At 53.4% G+C, this 22573-nt stretch overlaps 1 protein-coding gene and 1 non-coding gene across 2 annotated transcripts in view; one reads left to right on the top strand and one right to left on the bottom strand.

Annotated features, from left to right (window-relative positions):
- The window catches only part of CPAMD8 (C3 and PZP like alpha-2-macroglobulin domain containing 8), a 93754-nt gene extending 73719 nt beyond the window's left edge, over positions 1 to 20035 (top strand). The window contains exons 28-42 of the mRNA XM_068980059.1: positions 6066 to 6222; positions 6352 to 6426; positions 9939 to 10104; positions 11797 to 11883; positions 11958 to 12094; positions 12492 to 12647; positions 12774 to 12836; positions 13687 to 13871; positions 16060 to 16147; positions 16895 to 16969; positions 17953 to 18058; positions 18147 to 18257; positions 19124 to 19333; positions 19748 to 19958; positions 20008 to 20035. Coding sequence (XP_068836160.1) covers positions 6066 to 6222; positions 6352 to 6426; positions 9939 to 10104; positions 11797 to 11883; positions 11958 to 12094; positions 12492 to 12647; positions 12774 to 12836; positions 13687 to 13871; positions 16060 to 16147; positions 16895 to 16969; positions 17953 to 18058; positions 18147 to 18257; positions 19124 to 19333; positions 19748 to 19958; positions 20008 to 20035 — 1855 coding nt within the window. The remainder of the gene's footprint in view (positions 1 to 6065; positions 6223 to 6351; positions 6427 to 9938; positions 10105 to 11796; positions 11884 to 11957; positions 12095 to 12491; positions 12648 to 12773; positions 12837 to 13686; positions 13872 to 16059; positions 16148 to 16894; positions 16970 to 17952; positions 18059 to 18146; positions 18258 to 19123; positions 19334 to 19747; positions 19959 to 20007) is intronic.
- Positions 14372 to 14444, bottom strand: TRNAG-UCC (transfer RNA glycine (anticodon UCC)). The gene has a single exon. It is a non-coding gene; the product is annotated as a tRNA-Gly (tRNA).
- Positions 20036 to 22573: the final 2538 nt, after the last annotated feature.

The following is a 22573-nucleotide window of genomic DNA, read 5'->3' on the forward strand; positions in this document are numbered from 1 at the left end:
GCATGAGTTGCACACGACTTAGCAACTAGACCAGCACCACCTAAATACTTGAGTGGGAAGTCCGGGATCCAGTCCAACTCCCTTTAAACTCAGGCTCTGTTATAGAGGTTCCTGTGCATCCAATGTGCATTCATTCATTTATTCATTTGTTCATCCAAGTGTTTAATATTTGCCAGGCTATTGTTCTAGTTCCAAGGGAGCAAGAAAGGCATGGTACCTGCCTCCGAGAGAGAGAGAGAGAGACCCTTCATGAGATGTAATAGTTGGCTACTGCTGTGTAACAAGTTACCTCCAAAACATAGCAATTTAAAACAACAAATATTCATTGTCTCAGTTTCGTGGGTCAGGAATTCCGGCGTGGATTAGCTGGCATTGCTGGCTCGCGACCCTCCCAAGGTTGCAGTCATGGTGTTGGCTGGGGCTGCCGTCATCGAAAGGCTTGACTAGGGCTGGAGCATTTGTTTCCCAGTCGGTCCTCCCCCATGGCAGTTGACAGGGGGCCTGGGTTTCTCACTGAAGACCCTTCCATAGGGTGGCTTACATGTCCTTACAGCATGGCAGCTGACTTCCCCTGGAATAAAAATCAAAGAGAGAAAGTAAGGAGGGCACCCCATGCTTTTATCATCTGGTTTCCTGAGTCATACTGTCACCCCCATGAATCCAGTCACTAGGTACAGCCTATACTGTTCCACTGCTTGAAAGGAGAAGAAGCAAGGCATTTGTGGATATAGTTTAAAGCTACTACGTCAAGTATATAATTTCTCATATCTATAAAGCAAATAAAACTTGTTGAGGGGATAGGGTATGATGAGGTACACAGTTATATGGGGTGGTCAGGAAAGGTTTTCCAAAGGAGATGGGGGACAGCTGTATGAAAATCCAAGGGGAGAGGATTCCAGGCGGTGTGAACAGCCCGTGCAAAGGCCCTGAGGCCGCCCTGACAAGTCTGAGCCCGAGAAGGGGGCCAGTGTGGCTGGCAGCACAGGGAAGGATGAGATCCCTGCCACAAGGGAGGAGAGGGTGCCAGGGCCAGAATGAGCAAGAGAGGAGTTTGGGTGTTATTCCAGAGGGAGCAAGAGGGCTTGGTGCAAAGCATGGCTGTAACCGGAGTCATGCTGGGCTATGTGCATATTGAACGAACAAACTTAATTTGTTAGAACAGTTCTAGTTTCATAGAAAAATTTTAGTAGATAGAATGAGTTCCCAAACTTTCCATCTTCCTTAGATGCAGTTTCCCCCAGTATTAACATCTTGCATTAATGACGTGCATTTGTTATAATTGATGGACCAGCATTGCTACCTTATTGTTAACTGAGGCCTGTTGTTTACACTAGGGTTCATCCTTCATGTCGCATAGTTTATGGGTTTGGACAAATGTACCCTGTCACCTACCCACCATTAAGGCATCATGCCGAATAATTTTCTGCCCTAAAAATCCCACGGGCTCTGCATAGTCATCCCTCCCTACCCCAGCCCCTGGCCACCGCTGGTCCTTTCACTAGTTCCGTAGTTTTGCCTTTTCCAGAATGTCACAGAGTTAGAATCATAGAGCATGCAGCCTTTTTCAGATTGCTTCTTTCACTTAGGAATATGCACTTGAACTTCCTCCATGTCTTATCCTGGCTTGATAGCGCGTTTCTTTTTATTACTGAATAATATTCAACTGTGTGCATGTAGCACAGTTTGTTTATCCCTGTTGGTGATTTAAGTTGGAAAAGTAAGGAGAACAGTGTAGCAGAATGTGGGAATTTCACAGTTTCCAGTGCAGAGGCAACTAAGTTCCGTCTGGATCCTGCAGCGTTTGAAATTTCCCTCCGGCTGCTGTGTACGGAGCATGTGATGGGACAGGGTCGGGCTGGTGGGGGCGGTGGAGCAATGAGGTGCCAGGCTGACACAGGGGCCGTGGGAGTGTAAGGAAGAGGGTGGATTTGGGGTATCTGGGAAAGAAAGTGACCAAGACAAGCTGATTCGTAGGTTTGGAGTACATTTTAAGGTTAATATTTCAGATCTTGACAATTTGCAGAAACAGAGCTTGAAGTCACTTGATTTTCTTTTTCTTTTTTTTATTGTGTTAAAATATACATAACATAAAATTTACCATTTTAACCATTTTAAGTGTGCAGTTCAGTGGTATTAAATACATTCATATTGTTATGCAGCCATCACCACCATCCATCCTCATAACTCATTTCATCTTGTAAATCTGAAAGTCTATACCTATTAAAACTCAACATTCAAAAAACTACGATCATGGCATCCAGTCCCATCACTTCATAGCAAATAGATGGGGATACAATGGAAACAGTGACAGACTTTATTTTCTTGGGCTCCAAAATCACTGCAGATGGTGACTGCAGCCATGAAATTAAAAGACACTTGCTCCTTGAAAGAAAAGCTATGACCAACACAGGACATTAAAAAGCAGAGACATTACTTTGCTCATAAAGGTCCATCTAGTCAAGGCTATGGTTTTCCAGTAGTCATGTATGGATGTGAGGGTTGGACCATAAAGAAAGCTGAGCACCAAAGAATTGATGCTTTTAAACTGTGGTGTTGGAGAAGATTCTTGAGAGTCCCTTGGACTGCAAGGAGATCCAGCCAGTCCATCTTAAAGGAAATCAGTCCTGAATATTCATTGGAAGGACTAATGCTGAAGCTGAAGCTCCAATACTTTGGCCACCTGATGCGAAGAACTGACTCATTGGAAAAGACCCTGATGCTGGGAAAGATTGAAGGCAGGAGAAGGGGATGACAGAGGACGAGATGGTTGGATGGCGTCACCAACTTGATGGACATGAGTTATGAGCAAGCTCCGGGAGTTGGTGATGGACAGGCAAGGGTGGCGTGCTGCAGTCCATGGGGTCGCAAAAAGTCAGACTCAACTGAGTAACCGAACTGATACCTGCTGCTGCTGCTAAGTCACTTCAGTCGTGTCTGACTATGTGTGAACCCATAGACGGCAGCCCACCAGGCTCCCCCGTCCCTGGGGTTCTCCAGGCAAGAACACTGGAGTGCGTTGCCATTTCCTTCTCCAATGCATGAAAGTGAAAAGTAAAAGTGAAGTCGCTCAGTCATGTCCGACTCTTAGCGACCCCATGGACTGCAGCCTACCAGGCTTCTCTGTCCATGGGATGTTCCAGGCAAAAGTACTGGAGTGGGGTGTCATTGCCTTCTCTGGAACTGATACCTATTAAGTGCTAACCCCTCATGCTTGCCTCCCCCCAGACCCTGGAAGCCCCATCCTACTTTCTGCCTCTGATTCTGGCTACTCTAAGTGCCTCATATAAATGAAATCATACAGTACCTGCCTTTTTGTGATTGGCTTATCCCACTCAGCATCATGTCCTCAATGTTCATCCGTATTTTAGCATTTTTCAGAATTTCTTCCCTTTTCAAGGCTGAATAATGTTCTATTGTATGGATATACTGATGTTGGCAGGTGAGAAGACCTCAGTCCTCATCTTCTTTGGAGAAAGAATTCCACAAAGAGAGTTTGTGAAGCAGGCATAGTTTATTGGAGCCACAGTATGTGCAAAGAGAACAAAGAAGCAATTTATTTAGAGCAGAACCAAAGCAGAAATACACACCCAAAGAAGGATGCGGGCATCCTCCTTGATGGGAAGTGTGCCAGAGAAGTGATTTAAGTCACCTACATGGGGGTAGTTTTCCGGGTTTTTTTTCCCTCTGGCCAGTCATGCTTCACTTCCCACATCTGTCCTGACCCAGGGCCCTTCCCGATGTGCACATGAGTCTTTTAACCACAATGGATTCCAGTGAGGGGGTCTCTGGAAGCCTGACGGAGCAGAGGTTATGGGTTAGTGCCTCCTCCCTTTATGACCCCCTAGGAGCTGTTTCATGCATGTGCAGCTAGGGAGGACTTCCTGACCTCAAGAATGAGAGATGTGATCGCCTTATCTTTTCACTCCAGCAGGGCTCAGCTCCTACCATTGACTTTTTTCCTTGAAATGTCAGGGGGAAACAAGCTCCAATGTACTCAATTTTACTGACTGCAGCTGCTCAGCGCAGGGGCCCATCTGCCTCCTATCTCAGTACCACTTTTTCTTGTCCATCTATCTGTCAGTGGGCACTGGGCTGCTTTTCTAGTTTGGCTGTTGGGAATAATACCGCTAGGAGCATGGGTGTGCAAATATCTCTTGGGGACCCTGCTTTCATTTCTTTGGGATGTATACCCAGAAGTGGAATTGCCGGATCATATGATAATTCTGGGGCTTCTCTGGTGGCTCAGTGGTAAAGAAATTACTTACCAGTGCAGGAGACACCAGTTTGATCCCTGGGTCAGGAAGGAAATGGCAACCCACTCCAGTATCCTTGCCTAGAGGAGGAGCCTGGCAGGCTGCAGTCCATAGGGTCACAAAAGAAGCTAACATCACATGGTGACTTGACAGCAACAACATGATAATTCTAGGTTCCTTTATATTTTAGGAATCACCGTACTGTTTCCCACGGTGGCTGTACCATTTTCCATCCCCACCAGCAGTGCGCAAGGGTTCCAGTTTCCCTGCATCCTCACCAGCGCTTGCTGTCTTCTGTTGTTTTGTTTTTGTTTGATAGCGGCCATCCTGATGGGTGTGAAGTAGGGGAACCACTAGGTTTTGAAGAGGATGGGCTCCTCTTCCATCTTGAGTTGGGGCATTTCCCTTGCTGACCGTTCTGCTGTGTGTCCCTCTTGGCTTCCTGGTTTCCATCCGGTGGTTCTTCTGAGTTCATTTTTTTTTTCATTCATTCATCCCCCAGCCCCGTCATCTCCCATTCAGGGTGCACTAGCAACAGTTGGGGAGAAGGCAATGGCGCCCCACTCCAGTACTCTTGCCTGGAACATCCCATGGATGGAGGAGCCTGGTAGGCTGCAGTCCATGGGGTCGCGAAGAGTCAGACACGACTGAGCGACCTCACTTTCACTTTTCACTTTCATGCATTGGAGAAGGAAATGGCACCCCACTCCAGTGTTCTTGCCTGGAGAATCCCAGGGATGGGGAGCCTGGTGGGCTGCCATCTATGGGGTCGCACAGAGTCGGACACGACTGAAGCGACTTAGCAGCAGCAGCAGCAGCAACAGTTGGGCTGGGGGGTGGGGCAAACAAGGGACAGGCTGCAGAGATAAGGGTAAACACAGAGGGAGGGCCTGGGAGTCTAGAAGCAGCCAGCTCATCCAAGAGTGGAGGTGCTAAGTGCTAGTGGAAGTGCTGGGAGGCTTCCTCTGAGAAGACACCCCTGGGTTGAGCATTGAGAAGACTTCTCAGTGAATACTGAGAGGACAACAAGTAAGACCTCATCCTGTAAAGAAAGGAAGTAGGATCACTCTGCGTTCAGGACCTGGGTAACTGAGTGACTGAACGGGTTTGTGGGATGTTTTCAGCTGCAAACAGCATAAAAATGACTGAAAAAGGAATTCTGAACATCAGTTCACACCGCAGAGCTGAGGAGTCTCCAGGACTGGCCAGCCTGGCAGCCTGACAGTGCACTTGGGCCCCTGGTTCTTCCCCTTGGTTCCTGTGGACCTCCTCAGCGCAGCGGCTGCTCTCCTTGTGGTAGCAAAATGGCTGCAGCTGCTCCGGGCATCACCTCATGTGCCCATTCCAAAGCCATTTGCAGACCTGGGGACTAGAATGCTCATGGCTGTGGCTGACTAGGGCTACAGAGGAGCCCGAGTGTTCAGGGTACCTGATTACTGGTTTTTCCCTGGGATCTCTCAGAAAAACTGGGGATCTCTTGGGGAATAGTTATGGAGGAGCAACAAGGAAGGTCTCTCACACGTGGTGGTTGGGGGGGGGCACTTGACAGGCTCAGAAAAAGGTGCTTCCCAGGTGGGAGGGAGTTAACAGGGAAGATAGGCTGTATCATCAGGCCCTGCTGGGTGCCCACACACTTCCATCAAGTGCTCACAACAGGGCAGACTGGGCCCTGGTGTCTTACAGAGAAGGAAGCAGAGTCTTGGGTGATGTGGGGAAGTGTACCACAGTCCCTCAGTGGGCACATGGGAGGTGACTTTGTTTTGGGACAGCCCAGCCTGTGGCTCTCTGAGCCTGTACTCCGTCCTGTTTCAGGCTCACGGCCTTTGTCCTAAAGTCCTTCGCCCAAGCTCGCAGCTTCATCTTCATCGACCCTCTGGAGCTGGAAGCCGCCAAGGACTGGATTGTCCAGCAGCAGCAGGCAGACGGCTCCTTCCCGGCAGTGGGCAGGATTCTGAACAAGGACATTCAGGTCAGCAGCCTCTCAGCCTATTCTGGGAGCCCTGGCCTTGTTCCGCTTGCTCTCCGGGTTTGTCTGCAGCCAATGGGGTTGGGAGGCTGTCCCCTCTGGTTGGGGTGAGACCCACAAATCCTCTTACAGGGTGGGATCCACGGCACAGTCCCACTGACAGCCTACGTGGTGGCCGCGCTCTTGGAAGTGGACCCAGCCTCGCAGGTAAGTGCAGGGCCCGGGAGATGCTGGGCTGGAGGAGCGAGCGAGCAGTTTCCCCTTGCCAGCCAGGCTGGCCGTCTTCAGCTTCTATTTCTTCCTTGCTGTCCTCCTTCTGCTCATTAATGGGACATTTTCATGCTTTCCAATGGTCACAGTTCCTGTGACCTTACCACTTCTTGTGACCTAAGCAGATGCATGAGAGATTCTGGCGGTAGTCATGAGGGGCATGCGTGTCCCCCTGAGTTTGAGCCTTCCCAGGACTGTCCATAGCCCCCAGCCCCCATCTGGAGAATCATTGGAGGCTCAGTCGTTATTCTGGACAGTGGCCTGTGGGCTGGCTTTGGGAAGCCCGGTACAAAATGTTGGATGGGACTTCCCTGGAGGTTCTGTAGGTAAAGACTCCGTGCTCCTGGTGCAGGGCCTTGGGTTTGATCCTTGGTTGGGAACTAAGATCCCATATGCCATGCAGTGCAGCCGAAAAATTAAAAAAAAAAATTAACTTGTGAATGCTTCGGGGGAGAAAGGTCTAGAACCTTTGGGGACAGTTAGTACTGGACCCAGCAGGACTTAGATGTCCCAAGGAATTCCAGGGTTGTTGTCACTTCTGTGAGGCTGTCCCAAGTGGGAGTGGCATGTCCCCTGCAGCGGGAGCTCCCAGGACAGACAGATCTCAGCCGCCAGGCTAGCGATTCCACCATTCCTCACATCTGTGCCAATTCTAAAACCTCTGATGATGAATTATGATTTGTGGCGCTTCTCAGATTTTTCCGCTTCACAATGCAGATTTGTAACGGCTGTGTTTAGAGTTTGCTGTGACCTGAGACCCTCCATGTCCCACATGCTTTGCCCAGAGGGCCCCTCACTTGCCGTGTGTTAAGAGGTTGAACTGGGTTGCCCGAAACCCCAACTCCTAAGTCAGCTCAGGCTGCTGTCACAAAATACCACAGACCAGGGGCTTAAACAACAGACCTTTATGGTCATTAAGAGTCGGACAGGACTGAGCGACTTCACTTTCACCCTTCACTTTCATGCATTGGAGAAGGAAATGGCAACCCACTCCAGTGTTCTTGCCTGGAGAATCCCAGGGACAGGGGAGGCTGGTGGGCTGCCGTCTATGGGGTCGCACAGAGTCAGACGCGACTGAAGCGACTTAGCAGCAGCAGCAGAGTGTAGCTGCCTTACAGTGCTGTGTTAGTTTCTACTGAACAGCAAGTGAATCAGCTATACAGATACATATGCACGCATGCGGAGTGGCTTCAGTCGTGCCTGACTCTTTGCGACCCCATGGACTGTAGGCCCAGGCTCCTCTGTCCACGGGATTCTCCAGGCAAGAATACTGGAGTGGGTTGCCGTGCCCTCCTCCAGGGGATCTTCGTGACTCAGGGATCGAGCCCACGTCTCCTGCATTGGCAGGCCGGTTCTTTACCACCAGCGCCACCTGGGAAGCCCACATGTACATGTGTCCCCTCTTTTTTGAATTTCCTCCCCATTTAGGTCCCCAGAGCATTGGGTAGAGTTCTCTGTGCTATACAGTAGGTTCTCATTGTTATGTTTCCTACGTAATAGTGTGTACATGTCAATCCCAGCCCCCCAGTTCATCCCCCCCTTTGCCCCTTGGTGTCCATTCATTTCTTCTCTACACTGTGTCTCTGTTTCTGCTTTGCAAATAGGTTAATCTGCACCATTTTTCTAGACTCCACATACATGTATTAGCACACGGTATTTGCTTTCGTCTTTCTGACTTAACCCCGCTTTGTGTGACAGTCTCTAGGTATATCCACGTGTCTGCAAATGTTCCTTTTGAAGGCTGAGTGATATTCCACTGTATATGTGCACCCCATCTCCTTTACCCATTCCTCCATATGTGGGCATTCAGGTTGCTTCTGTGTCCTAGAAGACGTTCATTTCCGATGGTTCTAGAGACTGGAAAGTCCAAGGTCGGTGTTCTGGTTGATTCAGTCTTTTTTTTTTTTTTTTTCAGTTCAGTTTTTAATGAGGGGTCTCTTCCTGACTTGTAGTCAGTCATCTCTCTGTGTCTTCGTGTGGCCTTTTCTTGGTGTATGACCATGAAGAGAGGTGGGACAGGTTGAGGGGAGAGAAGGAGAGAGAGAGAGAGAGAGAGACCACTGTGGTCTCCCTTATAAGCAGTCTAACAGATTCCAGGGACTCCACTCTCTTGCATGTGTGTGTCAGTCCATGGAAATCTCCAGGCAAGAATACTGGAGTGGGTATTCTTCCTGACCCAGGAATTGAACTGGGGTGTCCTGCATTGCAGGCGGATTCTTGACCAGCTGAGCTACCAGGGAAGCTCCACTCTCTTGGTCTCATCTAATAAACCTAATAATCTCCCAAAGCACCGGCTTGCCCCCCCCCCCACCCCACCCTGCACCGCAATCACGGGGGGTTAAGGCTTCAAGATACAAATCCATGAAGGGGAGCTACAGATCCAGCCCCAAGACTCCAGAATGTGATTGTATTTGCAGACAAGGCCTTTGTAGAGGTAGTCATGTTAAAACGCGGACTTTAGGGTGGGTACTCATCCAATATGACTGGCATCCTGGGAAAAGGAGGACATTAGGGCACAGAGAAGGAAGATGCTGTGAAGATACAGGGAGAAGATGCCCAGGAGAGAGGCCTGCAGCGGATCCTCTGCCCGTGGCCCTCAGAAGGAACCGACCTTGCCAACACATTGATCTCAGACTTCTGGCCTCCAGATCCACAAGACAAGAAATGTCCACTTTAAAACAAACAAACAAACAGTATTTACTTATTTATCTGGCTGCACTGGGTCTTAGTTTGTGGCACACAGGATCTTCAGTCCTCTTTGCAGCCTTTGGGATCTTTTACTGCTGCATGCAATCTCTTAGTTGCAGCATGTGGGACCTAGTTCCCTGACCAGGGATTGAACCCAGGCCCCCTGCCTTGGGAACGTGAAGTCTTAGCCACTGGACCACCAGGGAAGTCCTTAAATTCATGAATGTTTTGACTCACTCATTTTTCCATTTAACCTATATTGCTGGGCAGCTTCTCTGAACTAAGGCCATCACTGGACAATGGACTTGGTTTCTGTCCTCCAGCCGCTCACACTGTGGGGCAGGAGCATGATCAGGGCTGGTGGGCTTCTCAGAGGAGGTGACAATTGAGGTGAGGCTTGGAGGATGAGGTGGGCCTGAGCTGGGAGGTCTTGGAAGCCAGCCTGATGATAGTGTGGTATGGGGCAGGGCAGCCAGGGCTCTCCCCGCTTCCTCCCGAGTATCTCTGAGTTGAGTGGTAGTGCTCAGACTCCATCTGGAAAAAGTTGGCACCAACATATTAATAAACGAAAGGGAATGGGGTTTTGAAAGCCGGGGCTGTAGGCAATCATGCACCAGAAGTATACAAAGTGAGGGGCTGCAAGCCATCCAGTGGTTTCCCCAGGCATGCCCCTGGGACTTTCGGGAGGGTGGTCTGCACGGTGAAGGCTGAGCAACCTCCCAGGGCTCCACTTCCCACCCCACCCCCACCCCACCCTGCAGGAGGAGAGGGGTGCCATTACCAAAGCCAGACACTTCCTGGAGTCCAGCGCATCCCTGGTTACGGACCCCTACAGCAGTGCCCTGACTGCCTACGCGCTGACCCTGCTCCGCAGCCCTGCAGCCCCCGCCGCTCTGCGCAGACTCCGCAGCCTGGCCATCACCCAGGGTAGGTGCCCTTGTCCACCGCCCCAGCAGGCCCCAGGAAGCAGCTAGAGGACATGTGCTTGAAACTAAGGAGGCGTCCTTGGCTCACTCTGTTTTGTTTACACATTTATTGTTGTTGTTTAGTTGCTAAGTTGCGTCTGACTCCTTTGCTAACCCATGGGCTGTAGCCCACCAGGCTCCTCTGTCCAGGGGATTTCCCAGGCAAGACTACTGGAGTGGCTTACCGTTTCCTTCTCCAGGGGTCTTCCCCACACAGAGGTTGAACCCGCATCTCTGGCGTTGGGAGGCAGATGCTTTACCACTGTGCCACCAGGGAAGTCCATGTGTGTGTGTGTTAGTCACTCAGTCGTGTCCAACTCTTCGCTGCCTCATAGACTGTATCCCACCAGGCTCCTCTGTCCATGGGATTCTCCAGGCAAACATGCTGGAGTTGGTTGCCTTTCTCTTCTCCAGGGGATCTGCTTGACCCAGGGATCGAACCTGGGTCTCCTGCATTGCAGACTGATTCTTTATCGTCTGAACCACCAGGGAAGCCCTTACTCATTTATTACTCATTCATTATTGCATCTACTAGTGACTTCATTTGATAAGGTGGCTTGAGCCTGAGCATCATTTTCCTCCCTAACGAAACAGAGGATGCTACCCCAGTCCCCCTGGGGAGAAGAGTGCTCAGGGATCCCTGGTAGAAGATCCCCCCGGCTTCCTAGAAACCATCCCCAGGCAGAGTGCTGGGAGGCATGGGAGGGCTGCAGCCGGACCCCACCCTGCCCCCCATTGCTGGGTGAACCTCAGAAAGCCTCTTCCATCTGGTGGTGTCCATCTCCTCAACTACAAAATGATTCCGCATTGTGTTTCGGGAGCCCCAGTCACCAAGCTGTGACTTCTTGGAATGTCTCCAGAATCAGTCCCCTCCCCCTGCCCTCTGGCCTTCCCCAGCAGCTGCACTGGGATCAAGCTTCCATTCACCTTCTCTACTTAAGAAGAAGAAGAAAAAAAATTATTTAAAAAGCAAAATTCTAAAAACACCCAATTGAATGATGGTGTCAACTTAGGACTAAATGCTCAAGATCTGAGGCCAGGAGGGCTGATTTCTCTGTGTTTTGAGGGCTTTTTATACCTCACATGAGCTTAGAATCCTTGGTGTCTTTGGAAATAGGGAGTGACTTCCTGGGCCCCAAGGGAGAATAACCCCTGGCCTGCATCAGGACCCCAGCCAGAAGGGAGACCATTGATAAAGGAAGTCTGCCAGGGATGCAAAAGAGTAGCCATTGATTAGTGATGTCTGTTGGGGGTTCAGAAAAGCAGCCATGGATTGGTAATGTCTGCCAGGGCTTCCCCGGTGGGCTCAGTGGTAAAGTATCTGCCTGCAGTGCCAGAGACGCAGGAGATATGGGTTCAATCTCTGGGTCAGGAAGATCCCCTGGAGGGAGAGCATGGCAACAAATTCCAATGTTCTTGCCTGGAGAATCCCATCGACAGAGGAGGCTGGCGGGCCGCAGTCCATGGCGTCGCAAAGAGTCGGACGCGACTGAAGTGACTGGGCAGCAGCAGCAACCAGGGGTGCGGGAGGGGCTGGATTTGACCCTGTCGTTGCAGATCTGAGATGCAGCCCCCAGGCCCTTCCTGTCTCCGCCATCTTCCCCTGGTGCCGTCTTCCACTGGGGTCCAGCCTTGATCTGTTCTGGCCTTGCAGATGGGGTGACCCACTGGAGCTTGACGGGTTCCCGGGATGTGGACAAGGATGCGTTCCTAAGCTTCAGTGATGGGGTCTATCAGACAGGTACTGGCCACCCCACCCCCAGTGCCTGCTTTGGGTCCTGGGTCCTGGGTCCCAGCCAGCCTCTTCCATTGCAGTGGTCTCGGCCGAGGTGGAAATGACAGCTTATGCCCTGCTGACCTACACCCTCCTGGGAGACGTGGCCACCGCCCTGCCCGTGGTGAAGTGGCTGTCCCAGCAGCGGAACGCCCTCGGGGGCTTCTCTTCTACTCAGGTGCTCCAGGCAGAGCCAAAGGGAGGGGCTCAGGTCTGGGTGGCCTAGGCTCGGGACTCAGAGCCCTCTAGGAAGTTACCCGGTGCGTCTAGTCTTAGGATGGCTCCTTACCTGCACCTCTGGGAGCATGAAGTCCAAGAGAGGATGGGAAGATGGGGCTGAGGGATGGATGCGGCAGGCTCTGGGGTAGGGACCAGCCCCTCCTTCAGGGGAGATGCCCCCCAGCTGCCTGGGGTCCCCAGTTCTCTGGATGTCTACACCAGATCTGCTCTCCGTTCCAGCCACATGAGTCCCTGGCCTCAGTGAGGGTCCATGGGACCCCCAGTTTGGGCCAGGCCTCTGGCACAGGGTGGAGGCACCTTCTGGGGCTGACTTTGGTCTCCGGCTCTGTCCCCAGGACACCTGTGTGGCTCTGCAGGCCTTGGCAGAGTATGCCATCTTGTCCTATGCGGGTGACGTCAACCTCACCGTCTCCCTGGCCTCTACCAACCTGGACTACCAGGAGACCTTCGAGCTGCACAGGGGCAACCAGAAGCTTCTGCAGATGGCCGCGGTGTGTGTTCCCAGGACCAGGGTTGGGGGGCAGGGCGGCGAGAGTGGCCCCTCCTCGCTGCCTGTCTGTCTGTCCGTGTGTGTCTGCAGGTGGGCGGAGGGGAACTGTAGCGCCTTCTCTCCCCAGATCCCCAGCCTCCCCACGGGGCTGTTTGTGAGTGCCAAGGGTGAAGGCTGCTGTCTGATGCAGGTGAGGCTTCGGGGAAAGGGGAGTGCTCCCAGGGGATGCCGGAGGGCTCAGTACCCGGGCAGGCTGGGTGGGGTGGCTGTGTGTGTGAGAACCACCCTGAGACAGCCTGTCAGCCCCCTGAGATGTCACCCATGCTGGAGAAGGAAATGGCAACCCACTCCAGTATTCTTGCCTGGAGGATCCCATGGACAGAGGAGCCTGGCAGGCTACAGTCCACGGGCTAGCAAGAGTCGGACATGACGTAGCAACTAAACCACACCACCACTGCCCATCAGAACCCAAGGTGGATGGCAGTGCGTCCCCCTGGGTGAAACTGCGTCTGATTCTCCTTTTGGTGGTCTCTGACCCTGAGCAGAGCCCCCTGCTCCACCCTCCACTGTGGGACTTGCCTGGTGGCTCAAGGTTACTCTCCCAGCCAGGTCTGAATGCAGATGCCCAGCCCGGACTCAGCCTGGCCCTCCCTGAGGCCCCTTAGTCAGCAGGCTCAGGATTTAGTTGTGTTCTGGGTGGGGCCGACTGGTCTCCTGAGCTTTGGTCAGTGGTCAGAGGGCAAGTCAGACAGGAGACCCCTGTAGCCTCAGCTTCTCCATCTGAAAAATGGAGCCCAGACAACACAGTAGTTAAAAGGAGAGGGAGCCTGGTATGCAGACACACCTGGGCTTGAGACGTGGAAGAATGGGATGATGGTTGTACCCACACTATCAGGATTAAAGGGAATGATGGCCATGCCCAGGACTGTCACCAGTATCACTGGCCTCATCGTTCTAGCTGTCCCCCACCTTCTCCTGCCCCTGTCTTTCCCCTCTCCACCCCTATGGCCCCTAAGCCTCTGTCCTCCCCCATCCCCCAGATTGATGTCACCTACAATGTGCCCGACCCGGTGGCCAAGCCATCCTTCCAGCTGCTTGTGAACCTCCAGGAGCCTGAGGCTGAGCAGCAGCGACCCCCCTCACCTGCCTCCTCAGCTGATGATGATGACCCAGCAGCTGACCAGCATCACCAAGAGTACCAGGTGACCCTGGAGGTGTGCACCAGGTAAGGCCTCCTGCCCCGCTGACTGGCACCCCTGCCTGGGTGATGTTCTGTAGAGTGATGCTCTCAGCTAGGAACATCTGGGGGTCTTACTTGGCCCCATAGATGTTTCCCCGACTAGAGCCAAAGTTGCAGCTGACCAGCCCCCGTGGTCCTTATTCTGATTACAAGACACACCTCAGCAACACCCATCAGGAAGCTATGAAGGACAAGATTTCTTACTCACAGGTCCTGAAAGGTACTTGACTCTCCTGGGAGTCACACGGTGAGGTCACTGGTAGAGAGAGAGAAGTCGTGGACTGGCGGTTCTACCTTTATTGAAATCTGAGGGGAGGGGTGTGCCTAACGTTTTGTGGATTCACTCTTTATTGGTGAGTTTAAAATATAAGAATGGTAATTGGGGTGCAGGAAGGGGAAGGCAGGGTGACCCAAGTAGTCAGTTATTTAAATAACCCAGGGCTATTTTATTTTGGTCATCCCACGCACTTTATGCAGAATCTTAGCTCCCTGAGCAGGGATCTAACCTGTGCCCCCTGCAGTGGAAGCGCAGAGTCTTAACCATTGGACCATCAGGGAAGTCCCTACCCAGGGCTTTCTGAAAGAGAGATATTCATGGGTAGGGGCTGCCTGTTTCCTTATTGGTTGTTGTGTTAGTAGCTGTTAATATCTTCATTCAAGATGAGTGTCTTTTAAATGGATCCCTTTGCAATCAAAGGCTTACGCTACAGATGAGTGGAGTAAATGGAAGTGATTCTGAATGGGTGCCGCAGACTCCAGTGGCAGATGGGGCTGCGAGGGACGGCTGTTTGTGGCCCTTACATGACCCACCTGCCCCAGGTGTGACCCTAGAACCAGTTCACAGAGGGTCCCCAGGAAGTAAGGGTGCACGCAGCTGCCCACAAAGGATGCTTGTTGCCATGGCAATGATGGGGGAACCCAAAGGTGGTTGGTAGCCATGGAGCTGAAACCCATCAGAGCTGCCCAGGCACCTTCCTTAACCTTAACTCTTAACCCTCATGTGTCCAAGGCCGCCCCCAACTTGGGAGGTTCTGAAGAACAAGCCCAACCGGGCCCAAGCCCCAGAGTAGCAGGTCCCTGAACCATTTCTGGTTCGCGGTAAGACTTGGGTGGTACCACTCAGCAGGGCTGTGACCCACCATCCAGTTGGGTGGAGGAACAAGAAGCAGCTGGACTGGCCCTGGCACGTCTGTTGGGGACGCCTCTGTTCCTTTCTCAGATGGGAAGAAACTAACCGTGTGCCAGCCGGGTATGGCATTTCTTAGGCCCCACCTCCATAGAAGCCTCCTCTGCCCATCCCAGGGGCTCTGGTCATCCCATCCCCTTGTGCCCATGGTCTGCAGGGCCCTCACTGAATATCAGCCTCCCTGTCACCAGTACCCAGCACAGGGAGGGCCTGGCACGTAGCAGGCCCTAGAGGCAGTATTTACCCATTGCCTCCCCCATGTCACAGGAGGGGAAACGGGGCTGGCACTGGCGAGCAGCCTCGGCTCAGTGGCCCCACAGAGCCGTTTCCCACCCCGGAGGCACGGTGGTTGTTGTTCAGTTGCTCAGTCGTGTCTGACTCTTTGTGACCCTATGGATTGTAGCCCACCAGGCGTCTCTGTCCATGGGATTCTCCAGGCAAGAATACTGGAGTCGGTTGACATTCCCTTCTCAAGGGGATTTTCCTGACCCAGGGATCAAACCCATACCTCCTGCGTCTCCTGCATTGGCAGGCAGAATATTTACCACTGCACCACCCAGTCAATACCCCCCAGAGTTTGCTCAAACTCATGTCCATTGAGTCGGTGATGCCATCCAACCATCTCAACCTCTGTCACCCTCTTCTCCTCTTGCCCTTAATCTTTCCCAGCACGAGGGACTTTTCCAATGAGTTGGCTCTTCGCATCAGGTGGCCAAAGTATTGGGCCTTCAGCTTCAGCATCAGTCCTTCCAGCGAATATTCAGGGTTGATTTCCTTCAGGGTTGACCTAGGTCAAGCCAAGAACACTTGGCAAGGCCTTTTGGCTTCAGTCTTTCAACCGTGAAATGGAATGACCAGTGACCCCGCCAAGGGTGTCTGTGCAGCCAGACCCGGGGCAGGCTGGAGGGCTGTGGGGACAGAGCGGACCAGGAATTCCACTGAGGGGCTTGAGTTCAAGGGCCCTTCTTTGTCTCCTTTCATTGACAGGTGGCTGCATGCAGGGTCCTCCAACATGGCGGTCCTGGAGGTGCCCCTGCTGTCAGGGTTCCGGGCGGACGTCGAGAGCCTGGAGCAGGTGAGGGGGCGCTGGTGGGTGGGGCCGGGCAGGGTCTGTGGACCTGCCCTGGTTGCAGATTCCTAGCCCTTCATAAAGTGGGGTTGTGCTTTTGTTTTTGCCTTACTTTCTCCCAGCAAATTTGGTGCTCTGAGACTGGCCACTGCGGAGGTGCAGGTGGGGAGGGGTTGGGTCTCTCCCCCAGAAGGTGTCACCCACTGGGCCATCTGTGCTGTTACCCATGCGGCCAAGGATGCTTGCACTTTGGGAATGACATGGGGAGCCAGGGAGACTTGCCAGCACCCTCCGCTTAAAGAGAGACCAGCCCCATTTTGCATGTCGGGGAGATGGTCACCAAGAGGGGGAGCAGCCTTGCCGAGGAGGTCAGCAGTGTGGGGAGGGTGGAGCACCCTGGAGGGGGGTGGGGGGTGGATGGTGCAGGTGAAGCAGGAGCAGGTGGCAGGGCTCAGTGGGCGCCTCGGGGGCTTGGCCTGGGGCTGGGACTTGATCGGGGGAGACTGCGGCAGGGAAGTGGAGGCAGGCACTCAGGACAGTGATACCCAGCCTTGAATGCCCTCTCAGGGGTGCTGGCTGCCACCCCCCTGGCCCAGCCCATGGGGGCTTGCTGGATGCCTGTGGGCAAACTCTTCAGCCTCTGGGGCCTCGGCTCCTCATGGGTCCAGCCCACCTTGGGCCCTTGGATCTCAGAGGATGAGAGTATTGGGGGCAGAGGGGCTGGACAGATCCTGACTCTGGCTTCCTTGCCAGCTGCTCCTTGACAAGCACGTGGCACTGAAGAGGTACGAGCTGGCTGGCCGCAGAGTGCTCTTCTACTTTGATGAGGTACTGCGGGCTGGGGGAGTGGTGGGTGGAGTCCTCCACAGCAGCCGCGTTGGTGAGGGCATAGCTGCCATGGCCTGTTAATGGTTCTGGCAATGCTCTCATACCAAGAAAAAAGAAACTGGAAGAGTCAGTCCATGCGGAGTTGGCACGGCTGCCTGCTCTGTGCCCCAGCCAGCTTGCTTTGGTGGAAAAAGTTAGGAGAGGTGTGGAATAGTATCCAGGTGTCAAAATGAAGCACTGACTTTCTGAGTCTCAAAAACATGCTGAGTTGAACAGACAGAAAGCAGACTGGTGGTTTCCAGGGTTGGGGGGATAAGCAGTGGGCGCAAATGGAGATGCTGTTTCTTTTATTCTTTTTTTCTGGAGGATAAATGTTGTGTTGGTTTCTGCTGTACAAGGGAGTAAATCAGCTGTATGTATACATATCTCCCCTCCCTCATGGACCTCCCTCCCACCTTGCCCCCCATCCCACCCCTCTAGGTCACTACAGAGCACTGAGCTGAGCTTCCCACTAGTATCTGCTGTAGATATGGTAGTGTATTTATGTCAATCCTGGTCTCCCAATTCGTCCAGCCCTCCTCTTCCCGCTCTGTGGCTACATGTCCATTCTCTACGTCTGCATCTCTATTCCTGCCCTGCAAACAGGTTCATCTGTACCATTTTTCTAGATGGAAAAGTTCTACAGTGGTTGCACAAGATTGTGAATGTACACACACAAACCCACACACGCACGCACACAGGGAGGAAGGGCATCTGGCATGGTGAGTGTGGGAGATGAAAGACCAGCTGAGACACTTCCCACGTGGGTGGAAGAACCCACAAAATCGAAATAAGATCGGGTTTCTGTTTCACGCCTCCGGGGCACCCCGCAATCAACCAGTTCTGGGTTCACACTTTGGGGCATCATAGAGCACAGAGGCCGAAGCTCAGTCTCCAGCCCTAATGGGCCCAGCCAAGCCTGAGCCTGCCCGCCGCCCCTGCAGATCCCCAGCCGGTGTTTGACGTGCGTGCAGTTCCGGGCGCTCCGGGAGCACGTCGTGGGCAGGACGTCGGCGCTGCCCATCTTGGTGTACGACTACTATGAGCCTGGTAGGCCCACGTCCGCCACCCGCAACCCCAGCTCGGTCCCTCACCTTGTCACCCATCACCTGGTCACCCTTCTCCCTTGGTCCCCCAGCCTTCGAAGCCACGCGCTTCTACAATGTCAGCGCGCGCAGCCCGCTCGCCCGGGAGCTGTGCGCGGGGCCTGCGTGCAACGAAGTGGAGCGCGCTCTGGCCCAGGGGCCCGGTGAGTGCGCGAGGCCACTGCCCCTTCCGAGCACCCGCCACCCCAACACGACCCGTGGGCCTGTGGGAGGGCTGCCCATTTGGAGGGAGTCGTCAGGCGGGGGAGCGTACAGCGTGGTAAAAGGAGGAAGGCCTGGCTCGGTCAAGGGCGTGCGTCCTGAGCCGAGGGGGTTGAAGTGCGCAGGCAGGGTGGAAGGAGCAGGGATTCGAGGGGTGCGAGTGAGCAGAGGAAGGGGGCGGGGTCCTAGCTGGATGAGGGCGGAGCCCATCGAGGTGCGGCGGGCAATGAAGAGGTGGGGCCTGGAGAGGGGGGTGTGGGCCGTGATGAGGGGGCGGGACCTAGCCTGGTGGGGATGGCAGCGAGGAGGGGCGGGGCCTAGAGGGTGGGTGTGGGCAGGGGTGAGGGGGCGGGGCCGGGAGTGGGCAATGATGGGGGCGGGGTCTAGCCGGGTGGGGGGGCGGGGTCTAGCCGGGTGGGAGGGGCGGGCGTAGAAGCCGGAGCCCTTGCCTCCCCTCCCCCACAAGCCAGATGCGGGGACCCAAGCCGTGAGCGCAGACTGGCGGCAGGGAAGGGCGGAGTGGAGTTACTGGGAACCCTTGTCTTTATTTTCCAAACTTCTTTAAATGAATTTAGGTTGCATTTAGTTCAAAAGTTTTATTTTTAAATTTTGTTTTCATAAATACTAGGCAAATACTCGCGTGAAATTCCACCAGGTCAGGGCTCAGGGCTTCCCGGGCACTGTCTCCACTCTGCGGAGCGTGGTTCTGGCCCCTAGGGACTTCTCCATCCCAGGCCCAGGCAGAGGCGAGGGCCAAGTGGGGAGCTTGGAGTTCCCAGGGCCCTGACAACTTCGCCTCGCCCGCCAGGCTGGTCCCCGGAAGAGCGGGGTCCCGTGGCCGTTCCGGAGGAGGGGGTGACAGTCACGCGCTGTGGCTGCGCCCGCGCCTGCAGCATCAGCGGGGACCCGGTGTGCGGCTCCGACGGCGTTGTCTACGCCAGCGCCTGCCACCTGCAGGAGGCCGCCTGCCGCAGCCGCGTGAGATTGGAGCCCGCGCCCCCTGGCCGCTGCGCGCTTGGTGAGGACCCACCCCACGGCCGGCCTCGGGGGCTCCACCTCGTCCCGGAATGTATCACTCCATCTTCTCCATCATGCCATCTCCTGGGTCCGTTTGCCCTGGGCTTCCTTAGTGACTCAGCGATAGAGTTTGCCTGCAATGCAGGAGACACGTTTTTTATCCCTGGGTGGGGATGATCCCCTGGAGGAGGAAATGGTAACCCACTCCAGTATTCTTGCCTGGAAAATCTCATGTTGGGCTATAGTCCATGGGGTCGCTAAAGAGTTTTAGCAACAAGAACCCTTTGCATCTCCTCCGTCTTGATCAGTCTTTCTCCAGCCCCATCCCAACTTGGTGCTTTTCTGAGTCTCCTCATCTCTGATTTCTGTGTCCCCTTCCCCATCTTGTGACCTCACCTCCTATCTGTTGCTCTAGGTCACACATCTTTCCTCAAGCCCCCTGGGCTGTTGGTCATTCAGATCCTCTCCCCTCCAGTGCCTTCCCTACTGACTCAGTCCTTCCTTCTAGAGCAGCCGACACCAGCCTTGGCCTTGTACAGCTACGAGTATGACTTGGGTCCCTTGGACACCGGGCGCCTGGCAGCTGGCCATGAGTTGGTGGACTTGGAGAAGGAAGCAGAGGACAGGTGAGAGCTGGATCTGCCCCCAGTCTCCCTCCACTGTGGAACCCGGCAGGAAGTGGGAGCTGCTGATGGAGGGTTGACCTGCAAGATTTTGGGAGATGAGGTGGATAACCTGTTCTCCCTTGACCTGCATCCACTCGATGCGTATCAGAGAGCAGCCTATATGTATAGGGTGAGCTTAAGAAGCCCTCCCAAGGACTGAACCTCATGACAGACCTGTCCCTGAGACCCATTCACCCTTTTAAATAAGTTATTCATGACGCAAGGAATGTTTTTTTCAAGAGGGGGTGCTATGGAGTCTTGCAGTGGGGTTAAAATTGTACCCATCTGGCTCAGATGGTAAAGAATCTGCCTGCAATGCAGGAGACCTGGGTTCAATCCCTGGGTCAGGAAGATCCCCTGGAGAAGGGAATGGCAACCCACTCCAGTATTCTTGCCTGGAGAATCCCATGGACAGAGGAGCCTGGCAGTCTACAGTCCACGGGGTCAAGAAGAATTGGACTTGACTAAGCCAAGCAACTAAGCACACACATCTAATACAAAAAAAAAAAAAAAAAAAAGGTGGGGGGTGAAATTTATAGCCAAGGGGCACTTCCCTGGTAGCCCAGCTGGTAAAGAATCTGCCTGCAATGCAGGAGACCCTGGTTTAATTCCTGGGTTGAGAAGATCCCCTGGAGAAGGGATAAGCTACCCACTCCAGTATTCTTGGGCTTCCCTGGTGGCTCAGCTGATGAAGAATCTGCCTGCAACGTGGGAGACCTGGGTTTGATCCCTGGGTTGGGAAGATCCCCTAGAGGAGGGCATGGCAACCCACTCTAGTATTCTTGCCTGGAGAATCCCCATGGACAGAGCAGTCTGGTAGGCTACAGTCCGTGGGGTTGCAAAGAGTCTGACACTACTGAGCAACTAAGCATAGTAAGCATAGCCAAGGAGTGGGGAAGGGGAGTCAGTGGATGGAAAATTACTGAGAGGAAACAATAGGGGGTGGAGGGGGGATATTCTAGCTAAAGAGACTGAACCTTATTCTTGCTGATGGCAGGCCAGGTTGATTGAGAGATCATGAGAGATGGGGCGGAGCAGGGCAGGATGAAGAACCCAATCAGATATCAAGAGGGATCAATATGGAGGATATGGGGTTCCGGCTAAATTGATATATTAGCCAGATTCTTGCTCCAGCTGGACAGCGTCAAGATGAACACGGAAGCCTAGAATTTGAGACTGAGGTGAAAAAGAGCTCAGAGGAACCCAAGTGGAGTTTGGTAAGGGAGAGAATCTCTGTTCCCCTGAGGGAAGGATGGAGGAAATGTCACCAGAGAGCTCTGTGTGGGGAGGCTGGGAAGGGGCTTCCTGGAGGAGGCAAATCGTTTGGTTTGAGCCAACTCAACTCAAGTGGTTTAAACAACAGAATGATCTATCAGCTTAGGTAAGTGCCAGGTCCTGTAGGCTGGCTGCACTGGCAAGCCTCAGAACCCTGCCTTCCTGGGTGGGAAGGGTCTCTCCACCCCATGCTGGTTTATATATCCCCACTCAGCAAACCAGTAGGAAAACTTTTCTACCAGGACTTACCAAAGTCCTGGAGACTTGAGGGTGTACCATCTTGCACTAGGCACCGGGTTTAGTTCACACGCATGCAATTACTGGTAGAGCTGGCTTTAGGGTTACTGCTGCAGTTCACACCCTACCTTTCTTTTCTCCTTCCTAATCAAATTTATTTAAACAAAAATTTTTATTCATTTATTTGGTTCCATTGGGTTTTAGTTCCAGCGTGGGGGCCCTTTCATTGCAGAGCATGGAAGCTCTTCAGGCTCCAGCTGCGGCTTGAAGGCTCAGTAGCTGTGGCCCTCGGGCTTCAGTAGTTATGGCATATGGACTCTCTAGTGGTGGGTGGGGAGAAGGCAATGGCACCCCACTCCAGTGTTCTTGCCTGGAGAATCCCAGGGACGCAGGAGCCTGGTAGGCTGCTGTCTATGGGGTCATGCAGAGTCAGACACGATTGAAGCTACGCAGCAGCAGCAGCAGCAGCAGCAGCAGTGGTGGGTGGTGTGTGGGCCTAGTTGCTCCGCAGCCTGTGGAATCTTAGTTCCCTGATCAGGGATCGAAGCCATGTCCCCTGCCAGGCAGATTCTTAACCACTGGAGCACCAGGGATGTCCGCTCCATGCCCTCTTTTGGATTAACCGACCATCTTATAGAATTCCACTTTGATTCGGTTATCGTGGTAGCTCTGAGGAACCAAACTATATATATCTTTAAACTTTTCACAGCCTACTTGGTGAGAGTATGGTAACCATTTCGCCAAAACGTAGCCACTTTGAAGCTGGTTATGTCCATGTGTTATCCCCTCCCGTCCCTCGTGCTATAATTGTCATATGTTCAGTGGTGACTCAGTGGTGAAGAATCCACCTATCAATGCAGGAAGCGCGGGTTCAATCCCTGGGTGGGGAAAATCCTCAGGAGAAGGAAACGGCAACCCACTCCACTGTTCTTGCCTGGAGAATTCCATGGACAGAGAAGCCTGGAGGGCTGCAGTCCATGGGGTCGCAAAAGATTCGGACATGACTTAGCGACTAAATGACAACACCTTTAAAGTCTCCCGGGTGTTGCCCGTTCTTTCTAGTG

The sequence above is a fragment of the Capricornis sumatraensis genome, chromosome 9 (genome assembly GCF_032405125.1).
Source record: "Capricornis sumatraensis isolate serow.1 chromosome 9, serow.2, whole genome shotgun sequence".
NCBI lineage: Eukaryota > Metazoa > Chordata > Mammalia > Artiodactyla > Bovidae > Capricornis > Capricornis sumatraensis.